At 36.5% G+C, this 12,170-nt stretch overlaps 1 protein-coding gene across 5 annotated transcripts in view; it reads left to right on the top strand.

Annotated features, from left to right (window-relative positions):
• Window positions 1–12,170, top strand: part of tcf4 (transcription factor 4) — a 211,268-nt gene that overhangs the window by 92,273 nt on the left and 106,825 nt on the right. For all 5 annotated transcript variants that reach the window (XM_077496696.1, XM_077496697.1, XM_077496699.1 and 2 more), the window contains one exon: window positions 6,903–6,961. In XM_077496696.1, the coding sequence (XP_077352822.1) occupies window positions 6,903–6,961 (59 nt within the window). The remainder of the gene's footprint in view (window positions 1–6,902; window positions 6,962–12,170) is intronic.

Below are 12,170 nucleotides of genomic sequence, written 5' to 3'. Positions count from 1 at the left end.
TTTTATTTTATTTTATTTTATTTTATTTTATTTTGTTACTTGTACTAAGCCATTTAACTGTAGCCTATATTTCCCCTCTGACTGACTGGCCTGACCTGTCCAGGGTATATTCGGCCTTTTGCTATTCAGCTGGAATAGTCTCCAGCTCCACGAGACCCTCAACAGGAAATGGATGATTGGTTAGATCAACGACATGGTCCGAAATAATACTGCGGCCATATCAGCAGTCTGGTGCCGCGTGGCAAGGCTGAAGGTAGAAACGGACAGATGTGAGCTGGATGCGGCGTCTCTTGAGTCGTTCTCGATGCTCGTATACGTTCATCTGTTGTTTGATGTATTCACTCGCTCCAGTGCCAAGAGGAAAAATGCCTGCTGGGAATATTGGGGGGGTGATGTCTGTTAGACGAGGGTTACTCATCGGCCGTCGTCTGTTAAATTATCATTGATTCCAAATGAATGTTCTGCTTTACATGGGAATATATGGAATTTCAATTTCAACGCTAGAAGAGTTTTTGGTTGTCTGTTTGGATGTGATACACATATGAGCGTGCGTGTGCGTGGATCAGTGGGTGTGCGTGTGTGTCACACATTACCTTTTAGACTTTGTGGAAACTTCTGGACCGGTGCCCAGCGATGTCATGGAAACGCTTGAATCGCTCAGAATGATTCATGTCTGCGCAGAGCAACCATCACACCCTCCCCCATAACACACACGCACACAGGAAGAGGGAGTTAAACCCTTCTTCTAGCCATCTTCCTTCCCCCTTTTACCACCCTTCTCTAGTCTACCCCTTTTCTTTTTTTTGCCGTCACCGCACCATCCTCGGCAAATCACACTATTAGTCATATTGTTTATTCAAATCGACTCATTATATGCATGTCAAAGGAGATCATGTCTTCTAAATGATTCCTTTCACGCCGACAAAGACTTGACGTATCTCTCAAGCTCGGAAAGAAAGAGTCGAGACATTGGCATTGATTCCGTGAGCAACTCCATCCTGCAGCATCTTTTTCTTCATTTTGATTAAGAGCAATGGATGCCAATAGACAATAGATGTCAAACGGGATAGACAGGAAAAGGAGGTGCAGTACAGTCACAAGTTTGTTCGTTGTTGTGAAATAAAAAAGAAATAGATTATATTTATAATTAGAGATGTTTGATACCACGTTTTTAAGAGTACTCACCAATACTTATTATCAAGTATCAATACCACAAGAAGCCTACTATTGATACAGAAAATCTCCAACAATTCCCCACCCCAATTAAAACATTGACAGATAACTGTAAACAAATACCTATCGTCACTGCTATGTGAAAAACGTATGTCCATTTTTTTCATTTTTTATATTTTTATATTCTTGGGGATGTCTGCATTCTGTTTCATCCCAAAAACATAAAAAAAAAAGACACAATCGACAAAAGTGTTTTTCACATATGCAGCCCTATATAGCATTTTTCCTTAAATTGCATACATTTTTTTGGCAATTTTTGATTATTACTTCCTGATAATAAAACAAGATACCAGTAGCGAGCACTGATACCTTGAAATAAGGCTTGGTTTTGGCCCGATATTGATCACTTGCATATCCCTATTTATAATAATAATAATAATAATAATAATAATAATAATAATAATAATATCCACATTTATCATAATAACTAATAATATTTATAATAACAATTACTAATATGGATGCCACTTTTTTTTTTAAGACTGATACCAGTACAAGTACTCAACTCTTCAGTAGTCACCAGTATTGATGCCAAGTCCTGAAATCTATAGTACTTTTGATACATAAAATTTCCCAAAAATAATTACACTGACAAGGTCCTATATCCCAATATGGCATTTTCCCTAAAAAATAAAATAAATAAATAAATAAGTAAAAACTGCATGAAATGAATGGCAATTTTTTCATTTATTTGTTTTCCATTTGTTCATAAAATGCATATTTTGAATAGAGCACACAATAAAATAAATACATTTTTAATGGTCATCTGTCTGTGCCTTATGTTTCTGATCATAAAATAGCCAGAAGTACCGAGTAGCAATACCTTGAAATAAGGCCGGGTATCGGCCCAGTACCAATACCAATACCTGGTATCTGTACTCATCCATCCCTATTTATAATGGCAAAAAAATACTATTTAAAACAAAAACTGTATCTACCAAGTAAAAAAAAAAAAAAGTCAGTGTGTTCTGCAAATAAACTATTTGTTTTTTTTACAAATATATAGTTTTTTGAGATTTTCAAAAGCAGGTGATTTATTTATTTATTTATTTATTTATTTATTTAACTGTTGTACACTTAACTTTTTTTCAGTTAACTATTATCTGAGGTCTAAAAGGGGAGAGAAAAAAAACAAAACAAAACATTAACACACACACACCAAATAAAAATGTGCAAATTCATTCGGTGTTTGAAACCTCTATGCATTTAATTTATGCCAAATTCTTTAATATTAAAAACAATTGTTTTATATCTATGCTTGATTTGTTTGTTGTGGTTCTATTTTGAGGATGTGGCACATTTTTACAAGCAACTTAGCAATGGCAGGCCTGTTCAGAGAGCGTGTGGTGTTAGCTCATAGTCTGGCTGAGTATCATGGTTCCTCTCAACTTGCCAGGGAACTTATGTGTCTCCCGGCATTGTGGATTAGCGGGGATTTGGTCCTCATTGCTCACCGACTTCTCTATGGGCATTATCCAACCCAGTGGACTGACCTCCCCTCCTCCACCTTTTGTACCTCCGCAGCCAGCAGACTCTTAACAAGCAGTGCTCTGTTTGGGGGTCCTCAACACAGCGAGTTTGTTTGGGTTTGTCACTGGGGTGGGGGGCCAAATGTTACCACTGGATAGTGGATTCCTGGGAGGAGAAGTCAGGTTCATAAATGATCTTTGAGTATTTGTTATCAGGATAGAAAATTCAACTAGAATCTAGACTAAGTGCAATTTCTGGAGAAATTGCGTGGGAATGCTGAATGCTAAGCTGAATGCTTCTGAAGTAAATTGAAAGATAAATTATGTGAAAATTACAAAGTTTTAATTGAAGTTGAAAGATAAATGAATAAAAAGAACTGAGCAGTATCACAGAACTGGTAATGATGATCAGTATGTATGTATGGAAGTGGACGTGGAAAGTGGGAGTTAAAAAAAAAGTTCAATGTCAGTCCCATTGAAAATGAATGTGTAAAGTTGATATTTAACGTCAAATTGTGCAAGTACCGTAACTAACGTGGAATCAAACAATATATTCCCAAGAATGTGTGCATTTTTGAAGCAAGTTGAAATTTGAACAGTGTATATCAGAAGCATTATGTGGGAGTTGATTCTCGGCAAATAAGTGAGGAGAATAAAAATCCGAATAACGTGTGATGCTTTCAGCATTCCCACAATTACATGTTCGATGCCACTTTTTTTTTTAGACTGATACAAGTACAAGTACTCAACTCTTGAGTAATCACCAGTACCAATACCAAATATTGATACAACTAGTACTTTTAATACATAAAATGTAAAAGTTTTATCACATGACAGCAACTTCACTTTTAATTGTAGGAAGCATAAAAGGTTTGATACATGTCAATCAAATATAAATATGAATTTCTAATTTAATTCCAATTTTTCAGACTTTTTGAGTAACAAATTGTAAACTGGAGGAAATGGTATTCATATATCTCATATAGAGCGAGTGTTCTCATTATTTTAGGAGACCCTTACAAAAGCAATTTTCCTTGCTCTATCATCTCCCTGACAGAACTATAAAGCATTGTAATTTTTTTTCCCATGCATGATTATTCAAGAATCTTTGAGGTCAGACCCCTCCAGTGTAAAGCATGTTTATAATCTGTGTTGTGTTCTTAAAATTCCTGCCAAGTGCCAAGTCTATGATGGATGAGTCTGTCATTGAAAGATGAGGATGTTTCTTGATTGGAGAACATGATTCATTCATGCTATGTGTTCTACATTGTTATGTGTTACATTTTGGCACAGGCACAGACAAGTTCCTGAGCAATGTCACGTTCAGCAATCGTGAATTTAAAATTAGGGCAAATAGTAGTTTGGTACTTGTTTGGTTGCTGGACTTTGAGAGTCAGGCAGATGCATCGAAATGTCCAAGGTCCTCCTTCTGATCCAGGGTTTGAAAGTACAGAAAATGTTTGTATTTTTGTGGTCAAGGGTTACTGCCTCGAGATGAAATTCACAAACATGACCTTGAATTGGCAAAGAAGATTCTGAGGTTTTATACCCTTTGTTCAGGTTTAACCGTTTTCTTTTATATAAACAAGGCTGTGTAGAATGTGAAGGAATTGAGAAACGTGTTGTAAACAAGTTTTGGTACTATTTGAAGGAGCCCAGGAAGTTTTAGTTGAATACTGAAGAGTGATTGAGATGTATTTTGTTGTATTATCTGTTTTGTCTGTTAACTCTTTGACCGCCAAAAACGTTTAATCGCGATTTATAAAATCACGATGTATACCGCCATAAACGTTAATTGACGTCAACTACGTTTTTTTAGTTTTGTTTTGTTTTGTTTTTGGGTTTTTTTTTAATCAATGGGCAGTGCAACATCTAAGTGCAGCGCTGCCTGGTCAATGGGTTGTAGAATCAAAAACACTCACTAACTACGGCCACCAGATGGCAGCATTGTATCTCTTAAATGGGCTGCCAAATTACAATGAAACATGACGAAATCTGATGAAATAGAATGTTTTCAAGGATGACATGAATTATAACGTTTTGATAACGTGTGGCAGTAAAAGATAACGTGGCAGTAAAAGAGTTAAGTAAGGATATATATAAAAAAAAATGTTTAGTTGACAGTTGCTTTCTTCTTATATTTGTTTATTTATTTTTCCTCGTCATCTGTGTAATAAGTACAATGAAGGTCAGAATACAATGCAGGCAAGAATATTTTATTTTACAGAATATTTTGCAGGCAAGAATAAAATGCTATATATCAGGCTCGACTGCATAAGCAAACATTTACATGTGTGGGTCTGTTTTGTGCCAGTGATTGTCATTAAATGTATGTGTGTGTGGGGGGAGTGTGTGAGGGTAAGGGGGGGGGGGGTGTCTTTGTATATGTGCCAAACCAGTCCAGCTGGCATTAGCGGTAGCTGAAGTTGAGGCCCCTGGATCAGCCGCATACGCAACAGCACACATGCACACGCGCTCGCGCACGCCGCCAACCACTTTCCCACTTTCTACGCCTCTAATTATGAACCTCTTCTGCGTCGACTACCATGTTGGCGTGTATTCAGCCCCATCTATACATGCCTGATTCAAACCCTTCACCATGTACACGCTTCATTTTCCTCCACACACGCTCACTATAAAGCCCCTTCATTTCATTGCGTATGGCTGCACAACCACAGAATGTAATTACACACTAGCAGTGGTTTGATATTTAGACTGGCTGAAGATTTAAGGCTTTATCCAAAAAGGTTTGCGTGGTAAAAATAGGCTTAAAGTGGTCCCGCAGTTCCGAGGAGAGCAGGAACGCCTGTTCAGAAGCTTGAGGGGAAATTAGCTTCTTTTTTTTCTTTTTTTGTCAAAACGCCGCGGTGGTCTGGACATGCTCTCGATTTATCAGACGCCTCTGTTTTCCCACACACACATACTCAAATTGTGGATACAAATGGTGGTCGGTTACCTGCCAACGGTGTGCCTCCCGGTCACGTGTGATCAGTACTTGGCGTGTATTTAAGGAGCCAAGGGAGAGGTGGTTGTCATTTTTTATGTCAACAAAAAATTCAGAAGAGGGAGGTCAACGCTTTTGGAGCTGACATACTGTACAAATGGATTACACAGTGGAATTGCTGCATTACAATGTATATTGCTTAATAATAACAATTGCAATTGACTGATTTTACCCCTTTAGTCAGATAAAAAAAAAATGTGTCAATGTGCCTGTGTGTGTGTAATAACTAGGGCTGGGTATTGCCGCCAACCTCACGATACGATACGTTTCACGATACAGGGGTCACGATACGATACGTATCGCGATACATATACATGATCTTAAAGGCGATACGTATCCCGATATTTTACATTAATTTACTTGCATTTTATAATAACAGTCATATGTATACCTAAAGGCTATGTTTATTATGCTAGATGACAAAAATCTTTTTGTTAGTAGCTCTTCTGGTTTACCACCAAGCGGCATGCCTGGTCTAAATGTGTACGCACTGCAGAGCAAGCAGCAGTTTTCACAGACATAATTTTTCACGGAAAATTTACGAATAGGCATGAGACGATATGAGCAAAAATATCAAAGTATTAAAATTACAGCTCTAAAATGTGCTTATTTGAAATATTTGGGGAAATAAAAACATCATTTTTTCATGTAACACATTCTATTTTGTTTTTTAAACAAAATATAGGAAAATGGGTACATTAAGATACGTGCCATGTTAAGTTTATAAGTATATAAATGTTGATATTCTAGCTCTGCTTTCATTTTTCTTAGCCAAGACACAGTGTCCAATCACCAGTGAGCTATTTTTGCATTAATTGAAGGCAATTAACTTTGAACTTTATTTTTTAGGTACACAATGCAAGCTGCAAAGGCAAACATTAACTGCCTATTTAAAGTTCATGAACAATATCGATTCTGACGCCTGCGTATCGATACGTGTATTGTAATGAGGCCTGCAACGATATATTGCCGTATCGATTTTTTGAGCACACCCCGAGTCATAACAGATTGAACAAAGTGAATATTTCAACTACTAATCAACCATTTTGTATTAGGTTTATATGAAAAACATTCCTTCACATGTACATGTGCTAAACTTGTACTTTGAGTGCATGCAAGTCTCCATTTTGTTTCCCCAAATTATATTCAATGTGCCATCTTCTAACGTTATACACTCTTCTTTCTTCTGTCTGCAGGTAAAACAGAGAGGAGTTCATACTCGTATGGCAGAGAATCAAACCCGCACTGCCACCAGGTCAGTAGTTCTTGAAATGTCGCTTTTACTGTAAATTTACTATTTTAGTCAATATGGAATAGTATACATTGTATAATATAATGTTGTTGTTTTTTAAATTGTGGTCATTGTCATTACACTTGAAACTATAGCTCCAATGCTAACATTTAAAGCATTGCTAAGGAAGTGACAAAGACAAACCATAAAAGTAGGAACAGGATCAGAAATAATTAATTGGACTACATAGGAGGGCGAAAGGAATGGCTAACAAGACACTACAGACAAAACACTGCAGATTAAAAAACATACGAGGCAGATATATACAGAGCTTGCAGACAGTTTCATCAAATAGAAGTGATTAAAGAAAAGTACAAAAAAAATTATGCTCAGAATCATATCTAATTTCAATTAGTATTGTATTTTTTTTTTTTTGATGAATCACATTTTATTTTATACATGCACATTTGGATTGTAATGTATAAAATTATTATGATGCCTGAAAGTTCACATAAACTGTAGCGCAACGTCAATCTTCCTTTTAGCACCAAAATAACTACAGCGGTGTTGTTTTATTTTTCTTGATCACAAAGATAACAAATGTGTTCCGACATGAAATAAACTGATGAATTGTAGTGTGGCACATTGACTCTAAATAATACTAATAAAAACGTGCTTGCAAACTACATAACCCCATTATGAAATACAAGTTGATAATTTGGATCATATACAGATGCTAGTTTGATGTTACCCAGGTTCCATCATAGTCAGGCTGTCCGCTGTGTTGCCTGAGACCGATGTTACGGGTTTAATCAATTAAAGCTTATCAAAGGGTTGTATGTCCTTGTGAAAGTCAGTGGAATGAAAAGATGTTAGAAAGCATAATGAATATGTATTATATCTCCCTTTTCAGCACTGGTTTGTGCTTTGAATGAAGCTTCATTGATCCCTGAGGGACATTAGAACGTTTTATTTAACCGCTCAGTAACTGAGAGATACAGATGTCTCTAGTCACTACACCTTTCATTTGCAATGGAGCGTTTTATAGTTGAAAGTACAATAATAGTATACCCAATAACAGTGCCAATACAACAGATGCTACTTGAATTTTGAACATACACAATAAAGATTGGTTTTCCTTTGGAAACTTTGGTTTCGGTATTGACAATTTACCAGTAGCGTTGTTTACATTTTGGAGGTGTATTTGAAGAAGTGCCACAGCTTTATGACATAATTCAAGCACAACCTGAATTTGGAGTGAATTTAAACACAAGTCATGAAAACGCCTCAAAAAATGTTTTTCGTTGCAATCATTTTATGAATGAAAAAATGCCATTGTGATAAGATGGTGTAAGAGAAAGCAGTTTTTGTAGAAAGGTATGATTTATGGTATAATCGTTTCTGCCACTCCGGTGCGGTCTCGATGACTGCTAATATGTTGGTCGCTAATCTTCACGAAAAAGAAACACAATGAAGTCGCGATTTGAAGATTTTAAGCCTACCTTTGGGCTTTTACTTCCGTAGGTAAACTCCAGGTATTTTTTGTGCATTTACACCATGATTTATAGTAGCTAGCATGTTGTAGCAGGCAGCTAGCAAGAAAAGCAGACGATAAACATACCTGCATTCGCTAATATTGGTTCTGGATTTTCAGCTGCTGGCCCATTTCTACCGACAAAATGTAGGGAGCACATATAGATGTCTTCGGTGACATTTTGTCATTTAAATCACTGCCGTTTAATTGTACATGCTTGAACCCATCGCTCTGGAAACTCCCTTCATTCGATCCCGGTCACATAGCGGCAGACACCAAAGCAGCAGAGGTTTTTTTGTAACCATAATATTGTTATGTATATTTATGGTGAAATAGTGATATAGTGAAATAATTTGCCTCGTACGAATACACTCCCTCAGTTTGTTTTGTTTTTGTGTGTGTGTGTTTCTTGACCGAAAATCAACTGGCCAAGCCCATGCGCAGTGTGCTTTTCTAAAAATAGTACTTTGGGCGTAATTGTAAACTGCTCTATTAATTCCCATTTGGTAGAAATTGTTGGCGGTGGCTTACATGCTGCCGCTGCTCTTGACATATTGTGGCTTGAATCGTTACTGTGTTCATGAGAATATACCATAGATATGTATGTATCGATATTTTTGAATTCGTTTATCACATTGCTCAGGCACTTCTTCCATGTTCCACTTTTTTTCTCTCTGCCAGCTTTACATTTTTTTCACGAATGATATCCATAACCTAATCGGAATTGTCTACATTTGAATTACGATTCATCCAATAATGCGTTTTTCTCCCAGCCCGTAAATTCCCATTGTGGTCTTTGAAGCTTCTGTGTGGCTTTTCTGATGTCGGGTTATGAAAAGCTTTCCTGCCTTTTGGTGTGAGCTTTTCCTTTGTGTCACGAGGACGGAGCGCGGCCTTGACGAGCTCAGGAAAAGACACGAGCACACACATAACACAACAAACGAGCTTTGGGACAAGTTTTTATCCTCGAATCATTTTCACATATCACTGCTGACAACTTTATTCAGCGGAATGTGTTAATGTAAATTTAGCTTTGTTGAGTTGTTGATCTTTTGTCATATATTTTTCAAGTCTGTTATGCTGAATGATTGTTTTAACTCATTCACTGCCAGCCCAGTAAAAAATGGATATTTGACGTGTATAGCCGTCAATGGCACTGAATGAGTTAATGAGACAGATAGATGGATAGATTATCCCCATCTTCAATGCATCCATCCATGAATTCCGCCATTCATTATAGATTGTCAGATATTTTATTTACAACCTCCTCTTATATGCAGCTGCGGGTTTTACAACAAATGGTAAAGGACACAAATGTGAACTAAATCAAACATCACTGTATCACTGGCCATTTTCCTGCTGAGCTGCAGTCAAATTATCTTGCCACACAGTCTGAATGGCTCTTGATGGAAATTGTTTGGAAATGGCAGATAAATTTACATGCTGGGCTCAAGTCCAAAATCCTTTGGCTTCATCCTTGGCTGTTAGTGAAAATTCTGTCCTTGTAATAAAGGGAAGGAAAAAAACAGTAAAATAACATTTAGAGGAGAAGATGAGCTCACATGGTGACAGCTGGCAGATTCAAATGACTTCAGTTTAATCTGCAGTCAAATAGATTTGTACTATTTGAGTTTTGGGTTAATTTAGCTTTTAGTTTCGCACTTGGCTCCGGTGTTTGTTGAAGATTGTGAAACTTTTTTTTTTTTTTTATTGTTATTACACATCTGAAATGTTTGTTTTTGTCAACCTGACCCCTACTGAGTTGTGTAACTTTTCAAGATCAAAAGCTTTATTTCTGTTTTGTAGTAAGCTTTACGCACTGTATATTAATTCATACGCATATTCAAATTCATCTGAACATATCCATCCAACCACAAGACTCCAGTTGCACAAATATGTATATTGTTTTTAAATTGTTAACCTCTTGCTAAGGGCAAAGTACATAGGTCCTTAGTAGTTGGAACATGCAAGACATTTTGCGACTGGTACTTTTCTTTATTTGCAGCCTGGTAACAGCAGACATTTGCAGTCATCATACACTGCCAAAGTGACGTACGAATGAACTCGGAAACTCCTTTGGATCTTTTTGTGAGGCTCCATCTTTCCCATAGTTTCAGGATTTTCTCGTCTCCACTGAGATGTCAGGCCATTTTTTTTCCCTCTGGTTTTGTGCCATGCTTGTTTTTATGTGCTGGGACACTGACAGGCCCATAGAATAGTGCTCTAGTTTTAAATGATTGTTGGGGGCTGGGGAAATTGAACCTCTGCCAAAACTAGGAGCCCCAAACTAACCCATGCCCCTCCCCCTAAAAATTAGTCAAATAGTATTCAGAGGTGATTCTTTTTTGGTTGTATGGCTTCAGAACAAAGCATTTTATGTTTGTTTATATTTGTTTATATTATCACATTCACTGCCATCATTTGACGTCTTTTTACGTCAATGGCAGCGAATGAGTTAGGTACCTTCGAGAAGTAGCATGTTTTTCTTTCTTTAAATATTTTATTTCACTTAATCTTAATGTGACTGACGCTTACATTGTTGCTTGATGCAAGCACACAATATTTTCTCCATTCAAGCAAAACAAAGAGTACGACAATATCTCATCATTATTTTACGTTTTGTCCAGGTTAACATGAAATGAAATCCCAGAGCGACCCAGAGTCTCTGTCAGTGAAGCTCTGTGATGTACACAACATAGCTGCGGTGTGCATGGCCATACTAAAGATTTCACTCACACACAGACACACATGTATCAGATGAGAAGACACACTGCAAGTATACGCACACACACACATGCAGACACCAACACCTTTACAAGAGTAAACTGCTTTTGATTCATGACTGATGGATTCTTATCTGGACAGATAAAGCAGCAGTATCCAGGCTCTAGCAAACCTTGAACTTACCTAAAATGGGTTAGAGAACCACACTTTTTAAAGTTGTCAAAAAAAAAGAAAGAAAAAAAAACATCAAGTGACTTCAAACTCTATTACTCTTCACCAGTGTTGCCACAGTTACCTTGAAAAAGTAACTTAGTTACTTTACTGATTACTTGGTTTTAAAAGTAACTAAATTGCGTTACTGATTACTTGATTTTAAAAGTAACTAAGTTAGATTAAAAGTTACTTTTTTAGTTACTTTCAGCAGCTGCCGATAACACCATCTCAACATAAAAATAATGCAGTAGAAACGGAGTTCCAAATACTTTATTGAAAGTGCATTTTTAACATGAAAATAAAGGTTTTTTTTATGAAAAACAAAATAGGCAGTCTCTCTTGACTTCTTGTAACGTAAATACTTTTTATAAAACAAAAAATAAAAATCTATCCAGGTTGAAAATGAAAATCCACTAAATTCCTCTATTGTTTGTTTGTTCCGCTATTCCAGTGTGTACACATGTATCAGTTTAAATATTTATTAGTAGTTATTGACAGTTATAATTGTTTTTTGGTTTGTTTGTTTTTTCTCTTCAAAATAAGGATCAGGAAAACAAAAGGTTGATAATTTAATGTTAAATATAAATATTTAACCTTTAGACAGACACCAACACAATTAAACAGAATATTTGCACATTGTGAAGTATTTCAGAAACATAAATTTAAGACATGAAATAAACCTACCGTCCAGCCAAAAGAAATATGAAGCCACCTTATGGAACAATAATTCTATCAAACACATTTTAACCACTTAATATATGC

This window comes from Festucalex cinctus, chromosome 15, assembly GCF_051991245.1.
Source record: "Festucalex cinctus isolate MCC-2025b chromosome 15, RoL_Fcin_1.0, whole genome shotgun sequence".
NCBI lineage: Eukaryota > Metazoa > Chordata > Actinopteri > Syngnathiformes > Syngnathidae > Festucalex > Festucalex cinctus.
Note: the sequence above shows the minus strand (reverse complement) of the source record. Positions and strands in the feature narration are given on the sequence as shown.